This window comes from Prunus persica, chromosome G2 (genome assembly GCF_000346465.2).
Source record: "Prunus persica cultivar Lovell chromosome G2, Prunus_persica_NCBIv2, whole genome shotgun sequence".
Classification (NCBI taxonomy): Eukaryota; Viridiplantae; Streptophyta; class Magnoliopsida; order Rosales; family Rosaceae; genus Prunus; species Prunus persica.
The window spans coordinates 3,626,745-3,653,648 of NC_034010.1; the positions used below are offsets into that span (position 1 = coordinate 3,626,745).

Consider the following 26,904-nt stretch of genomic DNA (forward strand, 5'->3'; position numbering starts at 1 on the left):
AGAGGCATTAGTGTGTACTAGTGATTGGCTTAGAGCGGACGAATTTTCCTTTTACAAGGAACCAACAGATGATGAGGTTGAATTATACAAGGAAATGGAAGATATGACAACTTGTAAGTAATTAGTTTATTTATGCTAATGTTATTTATGCTTCTTCTTATAATAAAATGTACTAAACTATGTTGTTTTATTTGTAGATAGCATTGGTGCTCAAACAACACAAAGGGGTTCTTCAAATCCACTCACCACCAACACTTGAGTTTGTAACATTGGTGTATTGCATTTTTCCTTTTAGTTTGTAACTTTAATTAACTGTGAATTGGATTTTTCTTTTTGGTTGTAACTTTAATTCATTTTGCTTTTGGTTTGTAAATTTAAAGGATTTGGAATTGGAATGCTTGTGAAGTTTAACTTTAATTGGAATGTTTGGAATTGTAACTTTAATTTTCTTAGGTTGTGAATGCTTGAGAATTGGAATCGATTGTGAATTTATATATGCTTGAGAAATTGAGGTTGTGTATTTATTTATTTAGGTTGTAAATTTATATTTTTGTGAATGCTTGAGAATTTGCGGTTTTAAACCGCAAAACGCGGTCGGTTTGCGGTTTCAAAAATCACCAAACCGCAAATAGTCGGTCGGTTTGCGGTTTGAGTAAAAATTCGCGGTTACCGAACCGCAACCACCCCTCGGGGCCCAAAGCCATGGTCAGCACATCATTGCTGCCAGATACAGTGACTTTGCCTTCCGAGACTTGTTTTTGCAATTCATCCTAAAACAAAGATATATAAAAAAGTAAGAACAAAAAACACACGACGGTTATTTATATACAAACGACGTATTATATAATTTCACACGACGCAATAACATATAAATCGACGTTATTATAATTTATCACGACGGTAGTTATACCGACGTGGTTAATTTTTTAAAACAACGAAATGAATAAACCACCGACGTCTTATGCTTTATTTACTGATAACAGAGGGATGATTCAATATTCACACCTTTAACGACCTTGTTTAAAACATTTCGACGTAGTAATTTAATACAAACGACGCGAAAATGAACCACCGACATCTTATGCTATAATTACATAAAACAGAGCAGTGATTCCTATTTAGACCTTTAACGACGTTTTTTAAAAACTTTCGACGTGATAATATCATTCACACGACGCAAAATATAACATAAGACGTAATAAGAATTATTCACAGTTTAATAAAAATTTAAAACAGAGTGAGTAGGCTTACAATTAATTTTGCTTTCTCTGCCACCTTTGGATCCGGGATGTTACCATGTTTGTCCTGTCTAGCTCTCTTCCATAAGGTAGATCGATCAATTTCTACCCCAGGCATGGTTTCCTCCAATTGATCCTCCAAACCATCATATCCTTTTCGAGACAATCGATGATTGTACTCAAGTTTCTCCCTAATCTGTGCATGTTGAGAATGCACAGACTCAAAATCTTTGGATAACCTTGAAGCTACAAAGGCATCCCATTGTGCTTTCTCTATGAATTTATATGTTTCAGGAGGTTGGCTTAATCTCTCCCTGTCATTGGTGTATGGAAGGATATAATGCCTCGTTAGTGTAGACTTGAAATCCTTCCATTTCTTGGCAGCAGAAGCTAACACAGAGTTCTTGCCCCCTTGACCTACCACAAAAGCAATGTCAACTGCTTCCCAAATCTGCTCCTTTATATCCTTGGGGATTTGAGCCCATTTCATGTCCACAAGTGAAACTCTGGAGCATGCCAACACACCAATGTAGGACTGCATCTCACTATGTGCTTGGCCAATTCCTTTCCCCCTTTTATTGTACTCAACAATTGGCCTGAGTTTCTGAAGTTTTCTCTTCACAACACGAGGCATTGTGCTCATACCTCGACCAGACTTTGAATCATCAGAGATTGTTGTGGTGCTGGTTGGTTCTGTCTCAGCAGATGATGAAGCAAACTTCATCTTCTTCGAAGACTTCATCTTCTTCGAAGACTTCTCTTGAGGAGTTACCATTCCAAGCTCCTTATCTCCATTTTTCTTGGAGCCAGAGTCCTTACTTTGGTCTTGAGAAACCATTTTTACAGACAAAACTGCAAGTGAAAATATTTCAGGAAAAGATTAAGAACACAAACGACGGTTATTAATAAAATACGACGTATGATATGATTTTAAACGACGCAATGAAATAATCTCAGACGTAATAAATGTTTAAAACCAAGGTAATTAAACAACGACGAAATAATATAAAATAAGACGTAATAATAACTTATTACGTCGATATTTACCGGACGACGTGATAATTAACTATAAACGACGAAATATTTATATAACGTCGTGGTATTGATGTCCACACGACGTCAATAGTAATATACCGTCGTCTATATAAGGATCCAAAACCCTTCTTTCTTTCTCTGTGAATGTTTGATTGCAGATTTGATTTTTCTGAACCATGTTTTTTGTTTTCTAATTTGATAAAATACAAGGCCAAGAAAGAAAGTTTTGGAATCTTATATAGACGACGGTATTTTAATATGACGTCGTGGTATTAACATTCACACGACGTAAAACAATAAGATACTGTCGTCTATATTAGATATCAACCCTACTTTCTTTTTCTTTATATTTTATCAAATTAGGGAAAAACAAAAACCATTGTTCAGAGAAATCAAACCTGCAATTAAACAAGCAAATAAAAAAAAGACTATAATTTTAAAAACAACTTTGTCAATTTTCAGACGACGCTAGAACGACTGACGAACCGTCGTGGTCTACATATTTAACCACGTAAATAAGAAGCTACCGTCGTCTTATTTAGTTGAGGTAGTTGTCTTCAAAGTTGGAAACTTTCCCTCTTTGTCTGTATATTTTATCAAACTTGGAAAGAAGTAAAATGATTTTGGCCAGAAAAAAGGTAAAAAGATTTTTCAAACAAGAAACGTATGAGCATGCAAAACAGCAACCAAAATAGTGAAAATGAAAGCTTACCTTTTGCGTGCAATGAAAGCAAGAGGAAGACGATGTTTAAGTTCAGAGACGACGAAGAAGACGAGAGGAAGACGATGAGATACTCTGACAATGCTCTGACAAGGAAAAAAGACAAAAAGTTTTCTCTGGGAGATTGAAATTTTTAATCGGGTTTGGAAACAGTGCATGTGTAAGTCAGGTAGACGAAAAGTTGCTTACATATAAAACCATTTCAAAAAAATAATACGGCGGTTACATATAACTACGACGTATAAATTACAAAATACGACGGTACATTTAACTTCGGACGTGGTAAATAAATACGACAGCAGTGTTGTAGGTACCGTCGTAGTGAACTCAAAAATCAAAGTACATAAGTAATAACTCGCGTCATGGTAGATTATTTAACACATCGTTTTTATTAATGTACCGACGTGGATTTCTGTAATATACGTCGGTCATACCGACGTTGATTTTACAATTTAAACGGCGGTTTTTTTGTAAGGACCGCCGTTAGTTTTAAAAATTTATTCTATAAATTTGTCGCTTTCATTCATTTTCGGTTTACATTTAGGGTTCCAAGTTCTTCCTCTCTCAGAGACACTGTCTCTCACATCTCAAAGACAATAATTTGGATGTCTTTCTCAAAGAGAAATTGAGCTTACTCGCATCAAATCTATGTCCACAAGAAGAAGCTTGTCAACTAGCCTTCTCACTTCCTTGATCAAGCCTGATAGGACATTTAGTGCTTCTGAATACTCCTTGCTTTCCATCAAAAGAGATGCAAGCCTGGCCTCCACTCGCTGTCGAAGGAAAGTTCGCTTCTCAGGGAAATCTGAAGATCAGATGTGCCTGATCCTCTGCTTGATTTTCTTGGCTAAGAAGATCCGTCAGATTTGTGATAGCCTCTTCCTTTATCCGTAGAGCTTCAGAAGAAGAAGATGGGTTTCAAGAATGCGATAAAGAATAGAAATGGCTTCAGATGGCCTCTAAAGCATGAGCTATCGAATCAGTGCTTTGAACTATACAAGTCAATGCTTTGAACTATACAAGTCCTGCAGAAAGATAAAGGACCAAACTGTTAAAGAAACTGAAACTGTTAAAGAAACCCTAAACTAACACGACGCAATATTTGTTTTGCCACGTGGAATCTTTTCATTTAACGTCGTTAGGTTTAATATAACCGACGTGGATTTGAATTTTTAAATTATGAATAGAATTTTTTTTCCCGTGACCTTTCAGTTTATTTTTCAATTACAGTGCGTTATAAATAGAGTTTTTTTTCCAGAGGAAATTTAAAATGAAGGAAATTAATGTTCTGGAATATGTAAAGTTTCTTTTTTGGATGACAGATTTAAATAAAATAAGAATATAAAAACAACGACTGTTTTTGTATTACTGTCGTCGTTTTTCGTCGTCTTAAGTAAGACTAAGACGACGTAATATATTTGTTGAGCGACGTTGATTTGTTTTTTAAACGTCGTTAGGTATAATATAACCGTCGTTGAAAATTGTCTCTCTGATTGCAAATTTGCAACGACGTTAGGTATAATATTTGTAGATACACAAACGCACACACATCATCAACTTCCAAAAAATTGTCTCTCTGATTGCAAATCTGTGTCATCTGTTAAGATTATGATGTGGAACAGAGTTCCATCTGGTAAGATTTCGTAACCCTTGGGATCTCAAAAAAATCTGATTATGTCGGCGGTTTTCTATATAAACCGTCGTGGTTATTTCAATTCTTGTCATTAAGTAGATCTACCGATGTAGGATAAGAAAATCAAAGAAAAAATTGTTAACAAAAATTCTTATTAAGACGACGGTTTAAATTAAAGGTACGACGTATAAAATGAATAAATACGACGTTAAATTTTATAGTACGATTTAAAGATAACGTCGTAGAACTATACGAGAATGACGTCGATATATTTATATTTTCCGTCGTTGTACATTAATTTAATACGGCGATATTTTGTATTTTAAAGCCGTGGATTTGTTTGTAATTATACGACGTCTTATACGAAAACCTCGTCGTGTTATTTTATAAGTAAAAACGGCGGCTTTTATTGAAATCGTCGTCTTTACTTTCTACATCGGTCGATTCATAACTTTTGCCGTTCTTTGTTGGCTTTGATTTTACATTGCGGAAATCTGTTTCAAATAGACGTCGGTTGTTTAATTAGGTACGTCGTTGTTTTTGAATAGCCATTTGAATCTCCATTTTTTAGTTGTCTAAGGTGGTATTACACGACGGTGTTTTTATAACCGTCGTCTTTTTAAAAACCACGACGGTTTTCACTTAGACCGTCGTTGTTTTCTGGTCGTCTTTTTCACTTTTTGTAGTAGTGTGGTGCTGGGTTTGTGAGATGTAAGGTGAGCTGTGGGGCAAATCCTTGAAGCTGAGCTGTGGGGTTTATTTTTTGGTCTAAAATTAGCCATTAAAAAAAGAATAATGGATATTGCTGTTGAAATGTATTATGTCACTCCTTTGAATCTTATCCTGAGTAATAAGCTGAACATCTGTCATCCTATTACTGGCTTGGTTAACAGTTGCAAAAGACTTTTGCGCAAAATTCCAAGAAGTAAACTTCAACACATTTACAGAGAGAGGACGCCGTAGCTGATTGATTGGCTGCTTGGAGCCACGTCAGTGACCTTGGCTTGGGCTGCTGTTGATGGATGATTCGTTAGGGGTTACGAAGACCCGTATGATTAATATTGTTTAGTGGTTTTTTTCTCTTTTTGTCATGGGGTTTTATACCCTTGTTTCACCAAAAAAATAAAATAATAAAGAAAGAGAGAGGAAATTGAATATAAAAAAGAGGGTGAGATATTAAACAAATGGCAATGGGTGCAGATTCATCAGTCAAAACACAAATCCTTAATATAAGCGCATACTTCAATTTCGTAATAAAAAACACATGTATGCATATATTATATAAAGTCTTGATCTCTTTGACTACAGGGGTTCAAGATATTTGTGATTACTCACCGTTGAATGTAAATTTAACGGTTCACTCACTCTTGCACTTCTTTTAAGAAACTTTTTAAAACTATTGGATTAATATCCAACAGTGAGTGACCACAATATCTTAAACTTCTATGATATAAGAGATCGGAACTGATATTATATATATGGCTTAAATTGATTTATTTTTATTTTTTTGCGCTCCCGGGCCATGCCCTGGTCACCCTGGCCAAGTGCCGGCCTTCCCTAATATTTTTCTCAATATATATATGTAATGTTTTTGTTTTTTCACAAAGCGCGTTCTCAGCTTTTGAATCAGCAGAGCCCACCACAACCCAACCGAACGTACACCAAAATTACAAGGAAGTTTCTCTCTCCCATGTCCAAAAGGTTCATCTACGCAAATGCCTAAATTCGCATATAAAATCACACCCTCCATCATCACTATAGAAGGCTTAAACCGGTTGAGGAAGTGAACCTACCTCCGGCGTCACACAACAGCAACTGACCCCGAAACTCACTCGGCTTTAAGTATCCACTACCCTCACCACGTTTCCTACTCTCCACTCACAAATTACGCATACATCCGCCGAAAAAACTCACAATGGCCAAGGTGAGACTAATTCATCCGCCTCTGATTCTCTATCTTTTGGTTTAGCCCTTACTTTACTTGCTCTCTATATGCTTGCGTTTGCTTGATGGGCGTGTGTTTAAGTAATGGGTTTTGGTGTTTGTTTTTGGGTTTCATGCAGAAGAAGAATAACAATGGCGTCAAGAACAAGAACAAGAACAACTACACCAACAACAACGACGGGGGTGAGAAGAAGGAGGACGGCTCCATCGCCTCTAAGATTGTCAAACGGGTCAAACCTTTTCAAGGTAAAATCATTCAACCCCAGTTCAAAAAGCACCCCAGTTTATCAGATTTCCTTCAAATTTTGTCTTACACGGATTCTGATCTCCCTTCACTCATGAAATTGTCTTCTTTTATTTTCTCTATTTTGGTGCATGGAAAAAGTAATATTCCAAACGAATTTGATTCAGATTATGCTCTGTTTCTATTTTAGTCTTTATGGGTTGAATCTCATACACAATCAGATTCCTTTTTTTTTTTTTTTTTTTTTCATTTCTGGGATGGTTTTTAAGTTGTGTATTATATATGCAACACAGGCGCTGAGTCGGTGAAATCTGAGGGCCAAGCGAACAAGCGTACGGTGGTCGGAAAAGTGGACCCCACAAAGCTGAGAGACGAGCTGGCCACCAAGACCAAGAAGAAGGTCGACCTCGTCTCTCCCCAGCCCAAAAAGGACAACAAAGTCAACAAAGACGACGCCATCGACACCAAGAAAAAGCAGCCTGAGAAAACAGACAACGACGAAAAACCCAAAGAGGTGTGTGTAGTGCGCATTGGTTCCTAACGTGCCCCAGTCTTGTTCTACGCACCTGCCTCAAAATTTTTATTATTTTCATGTTTCAAAAAATTTAATCGCTTTTATTAATTAAAGGGGTCATGGGTTTGTGTAGGCTGCGTTGAACTTGAGAAACTTGAGAGTTTTGAACTTTAGAAACTTGAGAGTTTTGAAATTGACGAACTTGACAGTTTTGGACTTGAGACTTTCGAACCCGACGAACTTGAGACTTTCGAACTCGACGAACTTGAGACTTTCGAACTTCACAAACTTGAGACTTTCGAACTTCACAAACTTGAGAACCTTGTACCTGTCAGGGCGTGAGATTTTTTCAGAGATCGGAGGTGAGGTTATAAATTCCACCAATCGTTAATGTGACGGCGTCGTTTCTAAGATGATGAATTTGTTTTTAATTATTTGACATGGGTAACGTGAACAGGAAACGACGGGAACGACGGAAACGACGGAAATGAAGGAAACGACGGGAACGACGGCAACGACGGCAACGACGGCAACGACGGCAACGACGGCAATGGCAGTGGCGGTGGAGATGAGAAGAAAAAGGAGGAAGACGAGGGCAATGGTGGTGGCAAAATGAAGTATCCAGCGGGTCAGTCCGGCTTTGGACAAATTTCATATGGAACGGTATATCGTCATGGATATGGTTATCAAAATGGGGCACTCAAAACGGGGGAAAAAATGTTGCTACTGTGCTGTGAGGTATTTGGCTTACTAATTATGTACAACCACTTGGCCATTCACATCTACACTACGAGCATCCACAGTGGAGTTGTATTTTCAGGAGCGCAAAGTCACTTTTACATTCCCTATCTCCAAGGGATGTAAATAAGTTTTTTGCTCAAATAGAAAACGATGTAATCTAAAGATGCATATTCGATTTGTTTGTGATAATTCATTGTTGTGTGTTTTTTTTTTTTTGTGCTTTATCTTTTTAAAATTAATTTTGTGCGTGTTAGATTTATTTTTATTTTTATAAATAAATGGACCTAAAAAAAATTAAATTTGGAGAACATATGATTTTACCTACAAACTAACATAAAAATATCTACTAAACATTTTAAGGTATTTTTTATAATATTTCATACCATTGGAAGTGCAATGCAATTTGCATGAAATCTGGACCTTCTATTTTGAATTCCAATACTTTTCTTTCCCTTTTTCTCTTGTGGGTCTCGCCTGCAAATGATGTAAAAAAAGATGCACATGTATATCTAATTTTGCATCTCAATGGTTGTGATGTATTTTTACAACCATTTACATCTTCCCATTAGAGATAATTCCGGCGATAAAATATGTATATATAACATACACTTGGCTTTACACCCCCATTGGAGATGCTCTAATGTCACACACATCATTTATTCTACATTTGAATAATTTAATTTAATCTTATTTTCTATATAGTTTTATTGTTGTTGGATATTCTAGTATTATAGTTGAGATCAAAGTTACATATAAAAGTTAAAGCAAGCATTGTGTTGTGTGGTTCCAATTTTCAATCCTATGCGACATGGTCCCGCATTTTTTTAGGATATGACGGAGCCAATTAATCATTTTTAGGAGAGGAATTATAATATTTTTGTTAGGCCATCTTCGGCCATGGCCATAAATCATATATAGCACTCAAAAGATGCAAAATTCATCTTCAGTCATGGGTCAAAAAAAAATTAGTCAAATTTTGAGGGCTACATTTAGTCCTTTAGCAATCATCCCAAGCCACTTGTAGCCTAGGCCAAACTTTTCCTGTGAGCCCAACACATGTGTTGCCCAAATACGAGAAAGTATCACGTGTGGGTGTGAGAAGGGGAATATCTTATGCAACTGCAATCCAAAGATTGATATTAAAGGCGCGTTGACGTCTCCTAGCCATAATTATTATTTTTGTTTCTTTTAACCTTTGAAGGTATTTAAATACTTTACTTATTCACAACTTTTCCCTCTTCTTTTTATTTTTTTATTTTTTATTTTTTTGTCAAATGTTTTCTACACTCATTTCATTCATTCATTTCCCACAATTTTATTCTCTTTACTTGTTTTGTTATTCATATTGTAGTGGAATGTATGCGTATTTTACCACAGTTTTTCTTAAAATAATAAAATATGGAGAGTCCTAAAATATAGCCCCACAGAAATTCAAATTTTGTTATTCATATTCAAGGCTGATGATAGCTTGACGTCGGCGCACGAAAATTCAAATTCTTGCACCAGCAAACGGTAAAAGTTTTTTAAAACCCGAGCGCTAATATTAGGCTGGCGTCAACCATGATGTCATGCACGCGCCAACAGTAAATTTTTTTACAACCCGGGTGCTGGCGTCAGCTGCCTTCGGGCTCGAGGTATGGCAGGTTTGGCCTACGAGCTAGCCCAGTTACATGGGACCCACAACTTGGCCGGACAAGCTTGGCCCTCTGGAAGTGCTTGCCTGGGCTTGAGCCCTGTCCTGCCCTGGCTGGAGGCAACGGGTGGAATCGCTCTTACAATTTCAATATCACATCATTTTGCTTCCCCAAATCCGAGTGTGTACTGTTGGAAGGTGATGGACCCTCACTCATAAAACTCTCAATATTTGGGAGAAGATACTTTATTTCAAATTTCTTGGGTGCAACCAACCGATTACATGACTTTAGCATATATAGCAATTACAACCACTGAAGGTAATAAAGCCCCACTACTTCCTAGCCTTGAATACATGCACCCAGCCTTGAATACATGCACCCAATCAACTTCTAGAGTCTTTCCAAATGCTTATACATTAACTAAATACATAACTCATGAATCTAATTAATAAAGCATGTTTATTTTCAACATTCCCCCTTAAACATGATTTTCTAGTTTGAAACAAACTCCAAGTAATCCTCGCAATCTTTTGAATGTCTCCAACTTCAAAGGCTTGGTGAAAATATCTGCAACTTGGTCTTCAGACTTCACATACTTCAGCACTGAAAGGACCCGCCCCGAATTTTCTCAAAATCCGAGACGAACCCTTTGGAATTCCTGACATCACCCCGATGTCAGGCCCACTTACTAAAAACTGAGACTTCCTGCCGAAATTTCGGCAGAGTCTCCCCTATAATTTGGACATTTCCCAAAATTTATACCTGCATAAAAACGCATTTAATATTCCCAACAGGCAGCATGCACAATATAATTTCATGCAAATTCTCATAAATGGCCTTCGACCTTCCAATAATTCTCAAACAACTACCAAACAATTCAGATACAAATTATGACTAATATTTAGTCTGCGGCTGCGCCTAATAACCTTAGGCTGCCTACGTACCCTCCTTGAGGGATCAAGCCACACGTAGTTCTTCCATAAAACCCAATTCCACCTTTGGGCGATACCTTATTTCATTTCTCTGTATTTCATATAATCTCCCCATACGCTGGTACAACCAACGCCACGTATGGGGCCTGTCAACACGCCGGATAACCTACGCCACGTGTGACCATGCCATACTATCATAATATCTCCCCATACGCCGGTACAACTAACGCCACGTATGGGGTCTGTCTCAACGCCGGATAACCTATGCCACGCGAGACCTGCACATCATATCACATAACTCCCCATACGCCGGTACAACCAACGCCACGTATGGGGCCTGTCCCAACGCCGGATAACCTACGCCACGCGGGACCTCAATTTCATATCACAAATCTCCCCATACGCCGGTACAACCAACGCCACGTATGGGGTCTGTCGACACGCCGGATAACCTACGCCATGTGCGACCTCAACACAATATCACATAATCTCCCCGTACGCCGGTACAACCAACGCCACGTACGGGGCCTGTCTCAACGCCGGATAACCTACGTCACGCGAGACCTGAACATCATATTGCAAATCTCCCCATACGCCGGTACAACCAACGCCACGTATGGGGTCTGTCCCAACGCCGGATAACCTACGCCACGTGGGACCTAACTTTCACTTGGTGGTACTTGTAGTCATTCCAACATCCGGGGAGGTACTTAAAGTAGTGCGTATAGCACTCCAAACGGACATTCTAGACTCTGTTGTACCCTTGTACAACCATAAATAATTATAATTATATAAATAAATTCTAATATTGTGTAATCCTTCACAATGGTCTAGCACCCGATAATCCCCCCTTAAAAAGGTGAGATTACTCCGGGAGACTCACGGTCAACCAAGGGTCAAACTACTCTAACCCTGGTCAAACGGACCTGCAGAACCGACGACCTACAATTTCCGATCCGAAAGTCCCTATGGGTTCTACCAGGTACAGGACACTTGTCCTGCAAGTTTGGTTCAGATCGGACGGTCGGATTGCTCACGATCGCACGATCCGACGGTTAATATAAAATATAAACTTTAAATTATTATTCGGAACATCAGGGGCTCCGATTCACGATCCGTGAATTCCTACACAATCCTAGAAATACCTAGATTAACATATATTAAATTTGGGACCATCCGACGGCCCCAACCTATCGAACCCGGATAACGCACAATATGCGATTATCCGTTCGATAGTCAAACGACGTCCGAATTGAGATCCGCGAAATCCTACCCACTCGTGACAACCTAAGGATCTCATCGGAATACAGTGCTATTTCTCTACAGTGCCCACGCGCCGCCGCACGCGCCGACAGCGCGTGGGTGCCCAAAGCGATAACGCTTCGCCAGAAAATCTCAAAACCACGGCTCCAAACTCCTACCCTAGGTATAACACCCTATTTGGAGCCACTTTTGTTCTTGGACCTACCCCAAAAAGTGGCCGGAAATGGCCGATCACGGCGGCCGAAGTTTCGGCCGATTTTCAATTCGAAAATCGAGTGATCTAGAGATCGAATCGATCAAAACCCAACCAACAGGCAGCTAGAACAGCTTGAGAGGTTCAAGATCCATACTTGGGTCGACGGAAATGGTGGCCGGAGGAGGGAGATCGACGGCGTTGAAGTTCCGGCGACATCCGGGCGAAAATCGCCATTTTCCGGCGGCTGGAGCGGCGGCCGATGGCGGGGATGGGCTGGGTCGTGACGCCGAGGTCGAGCCGGTTCTTTTGACACCGGCCCCGTCCGCAGCCGCGGCCGGTGGCCGGAGTTACGAGGAGAGAGAGATGAGAGGCCGACGGGAGAGAGAGAGAAGTCGCGGGAGAGAGAGAGAGAGAGAGAGAGAGAGAGAGAGGAAAACCAGATTTTATAAAAAAATCTCATTTCAAAATATTTACGATTATGCCAATGGGCTTCTTTTGACCATATCTCTCTCGTTATAACTCCGATTCGAGCCCACTACATGTCTGTGAACTCGTCTCAGTACGACCTATCCAAAAATACAAGTCACGGTCCCAAACTCTCTCCGGTTAAAAATATGACTAAAATACCCTTAAATAATTAAATAATTAAATAAGGGTTAAATTTGGGGTCGTGGTGTTACATCAGCTCTATCTCCTTCTTGCTTAAGCGTTCTCTTATGTAGTGATATCTTGTATCTATATGCTTGCTTCTGTCATGAAAAACTGAATTTTTTGGCTAAGGCCAATGCAGATTTGTTATCAACATAAATTTCAGTTGCTTTCTTTTGTGGTAAATTTAATTCACTCAACAAGTTTCTAAGCCATATGACATGAGAACACAAGATGTTGCAGCAACATATTCAACTTCACAAGTTGAAAGTGTAAGATTCCACATCAATCAATGGAGAGAGGGTAATGTGCCTTATATGTGCACACCCGCATCCATCTAGCACGAGGCCTTTTGGGAGCTCGCTGGCTTCGGAATCGTAGGAACTCCGAAGTTAAGCGAGTTGGGGGCTAAAGCAATCCCAGGATGGGTGGCCCACTGGGAAGTTGCTCGTGAGCTCCCAGAAACAAAACCGTGATGGCCAAAGAGGGGGGGCCCAAAGCGGACAATATCGTGCTATGGCGGAGCCGATCCCGGTATGTGACAGAAAGAGTCACAATAGGTTGCTTCTTTGAGGACCATGTGAAAGCAGCATCTCCCAAGTAAAAAATAAATCATGTAGTGCTCTTTCTGTCATCTTTATCTCCAGCCCAATCACAATCACTATAACCCACAAGCTTCAATTCATTAGATGCTGGATAAAACAATCTTACGGTCTCCAATCTCGCAACTGGAGCAAACACCTCTCCATAGTCAATTCCAGCCCTTTGGTTGTATCCCTTGGTAACCAATCTTGCCTTATACCTTTCAACTTCTCCTTTAGCATTCTTCTTAGCCTTGTAAACCCATTTTACTTCAATTGTTTTTTGGCTTTTAGGCAAGATAGCAAGCTCCCATGTGTTGTCTTCTTGATTGCACCTATCTCTTCATCCATTGCTTTTCTCCATCTCGAGTCATGCACTGCATCTTCAAAGCCTATTGGTTCACAATCAGCAAATAAGCAAAACAAGGTCAAATCATTTTGATTACTTGTGACATCATAAATTTCACTTAGGTCTCTGAAGTGTGGTGTTTTTTCATTTGAGCTTTCACTTGATGAGGATGATGGGGATGAGAAATCTCTATGAACTGATGGTGGTGATGGAGGTGGAGTTTGTTGCTGCTCTTCAAATATTTGCTCAACATTGTCTTCTTCTTCCAAGAGAGGAAAAAAGTTATAATCTTTCTCTAGAGCCTCCCAATTCCATATGCCTTCTTCATCAAAATGAACATCCCTGCTAATAATAATTTTCTCCTTCTCTGGATTATAAAGCTTGTACCCTTTGGAGGAAGCATCATAGCCAACAAAAATGAATTTCTCACTTTTGTCATCTAGCTTGGAATGATTCTTATCTGGCACATGTGTGTAGGCAATGCTCCCAAAAACTCTTAAATGAAACACGCTGGGCTTTCTTCCACTCCATGCTTCTTGGGGTGTTTTGTTCCAAAGACTTCTAGTTGGAAACCGATTGGAAAAAACAGCACACTCAACAGCTTCAGCCCAAAATTCTTTTGGCATATTTTTGCTCTTCATCATGCTTCGAGCCATATTGAGAATTGATCTATTTTTTCTCTCCACCACTCCATTTTGCTGCAGGGAGTAAGGGACTGTCAAGTGATGACGGATCCCATGGTCTTCACAAAAATTTTGAAATTCTTTTGATGTAAATTCACCTCCTCTATCGGACCTCAAAGCCTTGATCTTGTAGCCACTAACATTTTCAACATAAACTTTGAACTTTTTGAATGAACCAAACACCTCAAATTTTTCTTTTAGAAAATACACCCAAGTTTTTCTATTATAATCATCAATAAAGAGAAGAAAGTAATTATTCTTACCAAACGAACTTGGTTTTATAAGGCCACACACATCTGCACGAATGAGCTCCAATGGCTCTCTTGCTCTTGTACTTGCTTCTCTAGGAAAGCTTCTTCTAGATTGCTTCCCACGTAGACACCCTTCACATAATTGATCTGGAGAATTGATAGATGGCAAGCCCTTCACCATTTCTTTCTTGCACAACAAAATCAAATCACTAAAATTCACATGCCCAAATCTCAAGTGCCATAGCCAAGAAGGATCTTTGAAACAAGCTTCAGACACTTTGCAGCTTCACTTTGAATATTCAGCAAAAACATCCTATTCTTTGTCATTGAAAGTTTAGCAATTAACCTGTTTTGTTCATCTCTAATTGAGAGACTACAATCAATCAACTGCATATTGTATCCTTTCTCCAGCAATTGGCCCAAACTCAAAATATTACTCTTCATAGTAGGCACATAATAAACATTTGAAATAAATAAATGGCTGCCATCCTTCAAACAAATTAATATTTTACCTTTGCCTTGAACTGAAATCTTCGAATCATCTCCAAAAGTGATCTTGCCACCCAACTTTTCATCAAGGTCAACAAATAAATCTTTATTTCCGCACATATGGTTGCTTGCTCCAGTGTCCAAATACCATAACTCTCCATTCTTTCTAGTTTTTTCTTCACATTTGTAGGCCGACAGCAAAGTGGCTTCTTTGTCTGCTTCTGCATAATTAGACTTCCCTCGGACATTTCCACCACCACCTATGCATTCAAAAGCTTTATGCTCATAGCCTCCACAGGAATAACATTGGATTTATGATTTATCATACCTAAAATTTCCCTGCTGATTTGTATTGCTCCATCTTCCACGTCCTCTTGATGAATAAGAATTTTGTTCTTTTCCTTCATTGTGACTTGACTTGAAATCGCCTCTGCCACTTCTTCCTCCTCTTCCACCTCTTATTCCTCTGCCACCTCTTCCTCTTCCACAACCACGACTTGTTCCACTTCTTGAGCTTTCTTCATCATTTAAAGTAAGCTTTGTTTGTAAGACTTTCTCCACAACTGGTTCTTGAGTTTTCTTCTTCAATCTTTCCTCATGAGCTTTCAATGATCCAGAAAGTTGATCAACCGTTATAGTGTCCAGGTCCTTGGACTCTTCAATAGCAAGAACAATATGCTCGAACTTTGAATCTAATGAGCGAAGAATTTTCTCAACTACACGGGTGTCACTAGTTTCTTCTCTATCTCTTCTCAATTGGTTGACATTGGCTTGAACTCTTGACATATAGTCTGAAATTGATTCGGATTCCTTTTGATGTAGGCTTTCAAACTCCTCTCTAAGGGTTTGGAGCCGCACCTTCTTTACTTTATCAACTCCTCTATAAAAATTATGCAAAATCTCCCATGCATTTTTTGCCGTTGTCGCATTTGCAACCTTCTCAAATGTGCTGTCATCCAAGGCTTGATGGATGAGGGTGAGTGCCTTCTTGTCTTTTTTCCTTGTTTCCTTCAATGCTTCTCTCTAGGCATTATTCAAATTTGCTTCATCTCCATGTTCGCCAATACCTCTTTCTACGACCCCCAAGCATCATAGCAACCAATCAAAGTCTTCATTCTAACACTCCAATTGTGATAATTATCTTTGGTCAGCAGAGGAACTTGAAATGGAGCCATCGAATTGTTCGCCATCTTCTAAACTTCTTCTTATGGCTCTGATGCCAATTTGTTGGAAGGTGATGGACCCTCACTCATAAAACTCTCAATATTTGGGAGAAGATACTTTATTTCATATTTCTTGAGTGCAACCAACTGATTACATGACTTTAGCATATATAGCAATTACAACCACTGAAGGTAATAAAGCCCCACTACTTCCTAGTCTTAAATACATATACCCAATTAACTTCTAGAGTCTTTCCAAATACTTATACATTAACTAAATACATAACTCATGAATCTAATTAATAAAAGCATGTTTATTTTCAATATGTACCCAATTATTTTTTGTTTAAAAAGTGGGAGACTTACAGGTTATCACGCACTGACTGATGCCTTGGTTGGCTATCCCTTTAGCATAGCCAACTTTTGCCCAGCTTACGAGATAAAAAAAGTTTTGCCAGCTAAGACAAGGAAAAGGACAAGGATAAGAAACATAAGAAATGTCAGTACTTTGAGATGTGCTCAACCCCAAATATGCAAATGTCCTTTTCAAAATTTAAAAGAAAAAAAAAAATAGCAAGCCTGGGCAGGAATAAGAATGGTGGAAGGCCTGGTTCCTGCGGGTGCAATCGTTGTGGATGTTCTTAGCAAAGATAACTATGAGCATTGGAGTGCGTTGGTTAAAAATTACTTGCTGGCTCAAGACCTCTGGGACGTAGTGGAGGCTGAAACTGAACGTCCTGTACCAGAAGAAGCTGATCAGTTGATCGGGAGGAAGAAGACTGCCGCGGCTTTACATGCAATCCAAATTTCGTGTGGGCCGGATGCGTTTTCCGTGATTAAGGAGATCAGTTCAGCCAATATTGCTTGGGATATTTTGGCCCAAACGTTCAAGCCACAGCGATGGAGATCTGTTCAGTCTGCAAACTCATCAAACAACCCAGGTATACTGTTAAAAGAATACTCAAATGTTAATGTGCTCCGTCCTTGCAAAGACTTGATCTGAATACATATAAACCTCTAATTTCCAAATTATTTTTATTCAGCCAAACATATATTAGTTTAGACTTATTTTGATATATATAATAGATGCGAATAATTCATGCCCAAACATATATATAATATACTTGACAGATGAGAACAATGATCTCCGTCGTTTCTTTGCTGCTGTTAAGATCGGTGATTGGGAAGAAACGAATAACATTCTTAGAGGAAATCCCAATGCAATGCAACAGGACAGACAGCTCTTCACATTGCAACCAAGTTGGGAGATGAGAATATGGTGGAAAAGTTGGTGGATTTGATGACAGCTGAAGACTTGGAGATTAAGTCTCAAAATGGTTGAGTGCATGGTTGTAAAGAACAGGAATCTACTTGATATGGTCGAAGAGTCCCACGGTCTGACACCAATTCTCTTCGCTGCTAAAAATGACTTATGGGATATTGTTCATTATCTGTATCCCCTCACGATCGAAGACCTAAAGCCAGAGAAGGGCCCTTATGGCGCTGGACTTGTTTGCTTTTGTTTCTATGCCAAACAATTTGGTAAAATTCTCAACCAACCAAAACCCACATTATTTATTTATTATTCAAGCTTTAACTTTTTTTATTTGCCAAAATTCAAGCTTTAACTTTCACAATTCCTGTTTTTTGTTTTGTTTTTCTAATAATAGATATTGCCTTGGACTTACTTCAGCGCTGCCCACGATTGGCCATTACTAAAGGCCCGACGGGCGAATCCCCTATATTTGTATTGGCAGATATTCCTTCTGTATTCCCGAGTGGGACGCTGCTCAAATTTTGGCAACGGTGGATCTATGACTGTTAGTAATACATTCTCTTTTCTCTTGCTACAATCACGTTTATTATATCCCATGTATATTTTGCCAACAGTTTATCTACCTCAATTCACTTAATTTTTCTTATGTTTCACAGTTTCAATTATAACACTTTAATAAATAAAAAATTGTCAAACGTTTATCTTCTTGCCTCACTCCTTCTCTGCTATTCATCACCCCCAATCTCCTCCTTCCTCCTGAAAGTCCCCAACCTTTTTTTTTTTTTTTTTTTCTTGTGCGCTTCTTCATCCTCCCTCCCTCCCCATTTCAAGAATAAATGGAAAGAATTTGACCAAAAATAAATAAATAAACAAAAAAGTAGATAAAAAGAAAGAACAAAATTAATGCAATAAATAGGAAGGTCATCCAACACAGATCTAAGAAATTTTCAGCCATAAACATTTACCCATAGCCTGTAATATGATGGATTATGAGCTGCTACATTTAGAGATTGTGCATTTACGCACATTTTGCAACATCTAGACCATTATATTAATATGTCCGTTTTAAGACATGACACATCAACAACTCTTGTGTTAAAAATTATTAGGATAGTCCACATGGTGTAGAATTGTGGTAAGAGTAGCATTAACATATAAGCCATAATTTTGGAAGCATATGCATGTTCATAAACAGCTATATTCGCACTAATCATATTCTTCATCCCCAAGTCACCTAGGTCAGTAGGTTTTGTAGTTTCCCAATCGCTATCTCCATAGCCGAAATGACTTATTGTATTTTTTTTTGGGTGAGATGAAGACTTATTAACTTGATTCACCAAGATACAAACCCTAGGTTTTCTACCAATCAGAAAACTGATATTTGAAACTGAAAGTATGGAATGAGCGTCAAAGAACCAACTTAATCACCGAAAATTGCACACTTGTCCATTTTCGAAGATCTTTGTATGTACATAAAGCTTACGATGTCTAGTTAGTTGTGATAATAACTCGGCAATTGATATTGCTCATAATCCAGTTCAACATGATTGGACAAAACATGTTGAGGCTGATAGCTTCTTCATCAAAGAGAAGATTAAGAACAATAGTATTTGCATGCCTTTTGAACAAGTATTTCAGAAGAGTAGTTAGCAGATGTCTTGACAAAAGCTGTTTCTGAACGAGTATTTCATAACTCAGTTACAAAATTGGACAGATTGGCGATGTGTATGCACCAACTTGAGGAGTGTTGACGTGAGTTAAGTAGGCAATTTATTTCCTATTTAGTTTAGTTGACATATCCCCGTATTATTAGCATATATTCCTTTTTATTTATTGTATCTATTTCCTTATAAAGCATGTAAATCCTTATATATTCCTCCTTAAAGAGAATACATCATCCAAATATTCAAACTCTACAGTTCTTATCGCCAAGTAGCTCATTCCATTGAAAAGTATGCAATAAATTGTACATCTTTCATCTCTTGGGTTGAGGACGCACCATGTTGGGTGATTCCTCTTCTTTCACAGGATATGTTTGTCCGCTTTCAATTAATGAAAGCTTCAATTTTACTCAAAAAATAAAAAAAATTGGATTGATTTAGGGGTGTGCATCGGAACAGTAGATCCGGTAAACCGAGTCAAACCAGGGCGAAAGAAATGTAATAGCTTAACTTACCTCTTTCTTTCTTTAGGTCAGAGCCGCACCTCTCTTTTTCTCTCTTTTCTTTCCTATCTCCCTTCTTCTTTATTTCCTCTCTTTTTCTTCCTCTTCTTTCTTCCTTTGTTTCTCTGTTTTTCTTTTGTTTTATTTTTTCCTTCGTTTTTTGTTTCTATCTTTCTGTCTTCGTTTTGCAGATCCAAACTTTGGTTCTAGATCTTGATGTACATGATATAAGCTATGAAGTACCAAGATGTTGTCATTTTCTGTTGGTTTTGAGCTCAACAAGAGATATAATAATAAAGAGGCAACAAGTTGCTTCTATGTTTATCTATTTTGTTTTCTTTTCTATTCCTTCTTTTGCGTTTTCAATTTATCTGTATCTCTATTTCTATCTTTTATGAGCATGTGTTTATCCGTAACTCTATTGGTTTTTTTTGGCTCCTCATAGCAAGGCTAAGGAAGTGTTTGGCTTGAATCTCGAAAAATCCTCAATAAATTAATTGTGCTCAGATTCGGCTAAAACCAAGAGAACCGAATCGGACCAAAACCTGTCCTAGGTCGTTCGGTTTAATGTCAGTGTTAGCTAGAAACTAGAGACCGAACCGGACCAGATAAATATTTTCGATTCTAATTTTAGTTATGGGTGGGAACCGAACTGAACTGTGGCCACCTTTATTGGGCATATTGGCCATGTGTATACACCAACTTGAGGGGGAGTGTTTACGTGAGTTAATAATTTACGGCAATCAAAAGGAGATTTATTTCCTAAGTTAATTAGGTGATTTATTTTCTATTTAGTTTAGTTGACATATCCTTATATATTCCTTCTTACGGAGAATAATACAATCATCCAAATATTCAAACCCTACAGTTCTTAGCACCAAGTAGCTCATTGCATTGCAAAGTGTGCACTAAATTGTACAAATTTCATCTCTTGGGTTGAGGAGGCACCGAGAGTGATTCCTCTTCTATCACATGATATGTTTTCCTCTCTTTGAATTAATGAAAGTTTCAGTTTTACTCAAAAAAAAAAAAAATTATTGACTAAGCTTGTCCACTTTTCTTGATAGGTATACACATACAGCCTCCTGCTATCCCTGATGTTAGTGTAAATGTTCAAAATCCAGAAATTGAACTGGGTAGCCAAAGAAATATCAGTTTCTCAGGTTTGCTAGATGTCGAAACCCCAGCTTTGGTTTAATCAAATGCATTCATTTTCTGTATATATATTCTTGTCATTTTTTCAGACTTTTGCAATAATGCATCTGTTTAATAAGAAGCTGATCATGACATAGTTTCGCGCAAAAAGAAATCTGGTGAAAGAAAATTGTTCTAGAATGCTCATAAACAAGAACCTTTTTTTTTTTTTTTTTTTTTTGAGAAAAAGATGATATATTATTAGATAATCAAATCGTTACAAGATGCGCAGCAAATCACATTGTTCTAGTATGCTCATAAACAAGAACTTAGATCTTAATATAAGACGTCGTGATATTAAAAATAAAAATAAAAATAAAAATTTAGCAAAGCACATTCATGCTTTGTACCTCGCACATATAACACTTTCGTGTGAACATGGCATGTTCATCTTATGGTAAAGGCTCGACCTTTGGTTTCATATTCATGTTAAATATTTAACACAAAATTTTTAATGACGGTTTCCAAGTCTAACATATCAAATGAAGCAAAAAAGAATGGTAAACAAGTGTATATAATATTTTTTTTTCGGTTTTTTTTTCCTTTCTTTTACTATTCATATATAATCTAATTGACGAATTAAAACTTTGTGCCAACATATTGTGATTTTTAATCTGCATTGCACTCTTAGGTTTATTGCAGGGGCTTTCTTCTACCCTCCACAACCTTTTAGGTATGCAACATTCATTTCCATCTTTATATGTTGGTGTCTTTGCACATTTATTTCTATAAAAAGTGGTTGTAACATTTTCTTCGACATCAACATAGGGATCAACCACATATGTGAAATGAAATTGATCCATGATCGCTCGCTTTATATTTTGGACCACATGTTATATAGAGCGGTAAAAGATGTAGATATCCAAGAAAGGGAAGATGGCCTTGTCTATGAAGCAGTATTCCAAGCTGTCCGAAGAGGGATTATTGAGTTCGTTATTCGTTTATGTAAAGTAGATCCGGATGTATTGTGGCGAAACAATTCAATGGGAAGGAACATATTTCACTATTCAATTGAGTGTCGCCAGGAAAAAGTTTATAGCCTTATATATGGGGTTCGTCAAAGAAATCTTATTGCAACATTTTCAGATGCTTTTGGAAATGATATGCTACATCTTGCAGGGATGCTATCTCCAACGGAAAAACTTGATCGTATTTCAGGTGCAGCCTTGCAAATGCAGAGAGAAAGACAATGGTTCAAGGTTAGACATCTTGGTTATGTATCTTTCTTGTAAATTGATTGTATTTAGAGCTAGATGTGGGATGTTAGGTGCTCGAGCGGCAGCTTATAGATGTCGTTATGGGTTGGTATGTTGTGGAAGAAACATATACAAATAGAGTAGTAACTTCAAAAGCTCTAAAGTTTCCCCCAGACATGTAGATTTGAGCTAGATTTTTTGCTTATCTTTGAAATCTTCTTCTTCCTTCACTCTTGTTTTCTATATTTGGTGCCAAATAAATTTGTTTTTTTAATCTCTTTTAGAATTATTTTCCATGAATGGTTGAAACCAATTTTCAAAATATTTAAAAAAAGAAAAAAAAAACTGTATTGCTTTTAGAAATAGAAATGCCAACCATGACCTTTGAATCAGTTTTAATAAGCATCTCCTGCGCATAAAAATGTAGTCCATCCCGGTTCTGCCTTAGCCCCCGCGCTTGAGCTACAAACAAAACAGCCAAACCCACAAGCCTTAAACGAGCCCACACTCTGCCGCACTATGCAACCATACCCACCACAAGAAGAACTTACCAAAATCGATTTTAATCGTACCGTCGGTTTCCACAACCTCCACTGCGTTACATACCACAGGCTATGGATTCACCACAGGTAGGGTAGAACCTTTAGCCTCTTTAACTCAGAGTATTGGCGTAAGAGAAAGCTACAAATCAAGGATTCGCCATCAAATCTTAAAAGAAAAGAGTTAAAATTTTGCAGTTCCAAGTTCCCCATAATCCAAACACTACTCATTGCAAAGCCACCTCCCTTCTATCAATTTCGGAAAGTAGTGAACAAGGAAGGACCTATTTAAGGTTTCAAATATTTTAGGATTCATTTCAGTTTGGTACCATAAGCAGTTTGGCAACAAACAATTTTTATTACATTGTGGTCAGCAATGCTTCTTGTATTTCTTTCTTGTATTATGTTGCATTCCATAAAAGCAGTGATTCTAAAATTAATTACCTGGTAGCCACAACGAACTTTAGGTTTTGTTTAATGAAATGCAGGAGGTTAAGAGTACTGTAGTTTTACCCTCGGGAGTGAGAGCTTTCAATAAAGAGGGTAAGAGACCCCATGAACTATTTACCCAGAACCACAAGAAATTGAAGGAAGAAGGAGAAAAGTGGATGAAAGATGCAGCAACTTCTTGTACAGTTGTAGGTGCTCTCACTATTACCATCATGTTTGCTGCAGCCTTCACAGTTCCTGGTGGAAACAATGGAGGAACAGGCTTTCCCATATTCTTACATGAAAAGATGTTTATGGTTTTCATAGTTTCAGATGCTATATCTCTCTTTTCTTCCATAACTTCAGTGCTAATGTTTTTGGGAATTCTTACATCGCGTTATGCGGAAGATGATTTCCTCAAATCCTTACCCACAAAGATGATAATAGGCCTTTCAACACTCCTGATCTCCATCGCTACCATGATGGTTGCCTTTTGTTCTGCCCTTTTCCTTATGCTTCATGAAAGATTACAGATTGTTATCCCAATCATTTTCCTCGCCAGCATTCCAGTCGCCTTATTTATTGGGATGCAATTTCCCCTTCTTGTTGAGATTTTCATTTCTACATACGGAGGAGGAATATTTGACAAGAAAGTGAAACGGTGGATATAAATTCTTGATGGTAAATGAAATATATTTTTTATTTTTTATTTAGAAATGAAATAATTGTATATACTTTCGTAATGTTGTCATCACTTCTAGGAAGCTTGTTTGTATTCACTATATGTAAGTGTTTTGGGGTACTGTACTGAAAACCTGAGATTTTAATTGTTCTTCAATTATGAAGATATAGTTGAGTAGGAGAACCCTTTGCATCTCTCCCCTCCCCTCCTCCAGCCTTCTAATGTTTTTTTTGAGTGCATGAGTTGTTGATTTTAATGCATTAATTGTTCTTCATACAGAGATGTAGTTTTAGGGTTATGGCAAGGGTTCTCAACTCAACTCTGTCATCGTGCTTTAGCCAAGCACGGCCTAGATGTATTTTACCTCACAAACATAAGTCCCTCAAGTCCTCAAACAAGAGAGTTCTGTATATGGGGAGTTGCATTTTAATAATTTGGCCAAGCTGACAATATTAAATCATATCATAAATTTTGTAGTAACTCATAGATTGGCACCATGAAGAGTCCCCAAATCTCCATAAAAAAACAAGTGTGGCAAAAGGACTTGGGCAATAGCGAAGAAAATAATAATTTGTCGTGCAAAGGGGAAACATAACTTGATGTGTAAATGGACTAATGGTATAGACGCCACGTATCGTGCAAAGAAGAAAATCAAGTTTCTTATTTGATGTGTAAGGAATAAAAGTCGCCAAAAATTAATTATCTTGAGAAAATGATTATTCCGAAAAATTATTTTTCATACTTAGTCAATATTTTTACATAAAATAATTTTTCATGCATGATATGAATGCATGAAGGGACCTAAGGTTAATCTAGGTAAAAAGCCTTAGATGTTCAATTCACAAAGAGTTTTTAGCATTTCAAAATTACACATCCGCTAAAAAATTTATGGGTCTTCCAATGGCTCCCAAGCTCCATTGTCTCCAAAGTGTGATGAGAACAATCTATGGAACACACATACACATGTATAGGGGTATTATTAGGTAGACAGACAAAGCGAACAATTTTAAAAAAAATTAATTTATCCCCCCAAATTCGCTTCAAAACCCTCATAGAAATTTTACCCAACTCTTGTGAACACGGTTACAGAAATTTTAAAGGAAAAAAAAATTTCCAAACAGGATTGTCATGGCATTCGAAATGCTGTCTATATTTTCAGGAGCTCCATCTTTGGCTTTCCCTGAGTTTGAGTGGTACCAGAAATATTGCACAACTACATCTCATAAACTGAAAACTTGTGCAGACATAAATTATATATCTTGGGCTATGGGGAAATTTAATTAAGACATCCAAACGATTTCACAAAAGACTTAATAAATAGAAATTAAATGAAAGTTTGTCGGCACAGGTCTGTGCCAGGTATACTATTTATATATAATATAAAAAAAGGGCGCGCCCATCGCCGAGGTGCCACGTGTCAAAATAGTAAAGCCGGGCGGCTATATATATATATAGACCCGCCCAGTGCCGATGCACTACGTCAAAAGGTAAAGCCGTACAGCTATTCTATTTTTAAAATTGTTTAGAAACACAAGTATAGCCGCACGGCTATACTATTTTTTAAATTTCTCCGAAATTTCCATGCCGAGATCTAGTATAGCCAGCCCAATATATTGGTAAGTTGTTGATTTCATTTGAATTTTGTTTGGCCTTTTGATTTTCCTTGTACCTCACAATTTCGATTTCAACCCAATATTCACCCCAATTAGCCCAATTTGTTCTAACTAAAAAACCCTCAATTAGCCACTTGTCACGTTTTAATTGGCTCTTAGTGCATTATCATTTTTAAACTTAAAAATAGAGCATAGTGTTTTTCTAAAGTACTGGACTTCAATAGTTTTTTTTTTCCTTCTAAAATGTAATGTTATATTATGAATTGTAGACGCATATATATATGAATTGAGACAAGAAATATCTTACATAAAATATTGGTGGATGCTTCTTCCCATTTTTTTCTGATTCGATGAAATCTTGATGATGTCTTTCTATTTCCCCACTTTAATTTGTAGCTTCAAAACACTGATGCATTCCAACTGCTTACCAGAAGAAGATGTTCATGCATTTCACGGGCAGATTGGGTTGAGGATATGAAAACAAGCTACTTTCACAATTCACATGCAGCGTCATCATCGTTCAAAGTAGTGTTATTTTCCCTTTGAACTTCGGTGATGTAACATACAATGAGAAAGGGGAAGGGTGTTGGAGAACTAAAACCTTTCAATTCACAATCCTGCTGAGAAAGGGGAAGGGTGTTGGAGAACTAAAACCTTTCAATTCACAATCCTGCTGGTGGTGGGTCGTTCTCATATTCTCAAATTTACAAGAACAGAAAAAAAATGTGCAAATTTTTTGGAGAGAATCTATTTAAAACCTCACAGAACTTTTACCTAATCTCTTTAGTCAAATGTTTTTGAACCCGTTTGCAGGGTGCTTGTAACTGAAGCTGTAAAAAGCATTTACCTCTACACACAAAGCCCTAGATTCTATTCCCCTCCCCCAATATCGATTGTATTAAAAATAAATAATAATACAAATTGAAACCTTTACAGAAATTTTAGGATGTTGTGAAGTGTGGATGCTCCTCTTAGTGAAAGATGAAGAAACAAATGGGTTCATTTACTGCAAAGAAAAGCTACGAGAAAGCATCACAACCTACACCAAGCCGAGAGAAAAATAAATTAAAAATTTTATTCATGAAAAATTAATACCACGTAAATCATATCACATCTGATTAAATATATGTTTGTTGTTTTTAAGTAATTCTATGCAAGACCATTTTTGTATTTTTTGTATTATTTTTCAAAACAAAAGGAAGAAAGTTTGAGCAATTAGGAGTGGTAATAGGAGCACACAATTTGCAAAGGAATGTGATCCCATACTCATCAAACCCCTTTACACCCCAAAAAAAAAAAAAACTCAATTACTTATAAGTTAGGCAACTGAAGAATAAGATGTCTCAAATGTATTGACCAAGTACATGTATACAACCTATGAGAAAAGAAATGATACTGCTTTTGACCAAGTACATTCATGACCAAGTTTTTTTTTTTCTCATCGTTCTGACATTCTTTTTTTCTCATTCCTTTTGTTATGTAGGATAGGTTTTCAAGACCAAGTACATTTATACAACCTGCTTTTGGAGTTCATAACAAAAGGAATGGTATT

The 26,904-nt window shown here is 37.6% G+C and overlaps 3 protein-coding genes across 5 annotated transcripts; 2 read left to right on the forward strand and 1 right to left on the reverse strand.

The window, feature by feature from the left end:
* On the forward strand, positions 6,259-8,285 carry LOC18786620 (heavy metal-associated isoprenylated plant protein 3). The gene is made up of 5 exons (XM_020556336.1): positions 6,259-6,551; positions 6,691-6,817; positions 7,109-7,329; positions 7,463-7,691; positions 7,787-8,285. The coding sequence occupies exons 1-5, from the start codon at positions 6,543-6,545 to the stop codon at positions 8,191-8,193; spliced, it is 993 nt and encodes a 330-aa protein (XP_020411925.1). The 5' UTR covers positions 6,259-6,542; the 3' UTR covers positions 8,194-8,285.
* Positions 14,839-15,882, reverse strand: LOC109947160. Its single transcript, XM_020556694.1, has 2 exons — positions 15,510-15,882; positions 14,839-15,356 (listed from the first exon to the last, which is right to left on the reverse strand). Exons 1-2 carry the CDS (start codon positions 15,880-15,882, stop codon positions 14,839-14,841), a joined length of 891 nt encoding a protein of 296 aa, XP_020412283.1.
* Positions 16,768-23,940, forward strand: LOC18787314 (ankyrin repeat-containing protein ITN1). Of its 3 annotated transcripts, none has more exons than XM_020558087.1 (7): positions 16,768-17,200; positions 17,391-17,801; positions 17,930-18,079; positions 20,767-20,862; positions 21,525-21,566; positions 21,662-22,092; positions 23,117-23,940. In XM_020558087.1, the coding sequence occupies exons 2-7, from the start codon at positions 17,594-17,596 to the stop codon at positions 23,726-23,728; spliced, it is 1,539 nt and encodes a 512-aa protein (XP_020413676.1). In that variant the 5' UTR covers positions 16,768-17,200; positions 17,391-17,593; the 3' UTR covers positions 23,729-23,940. The 3 variants fall into 3 exon arrangements, with proteins under 3 accessions (XP_020413676.1, XP_007220031.2, XP_020413677.1); XM_007219969.2 differs by having other exon boundaries at positions 17,432-17,801; XM_020558088.1 differs by lacking the exon at positions 16,768-17,200 and having other exon boundaries at positions 17,645-17,801; positions 17,953-18,079.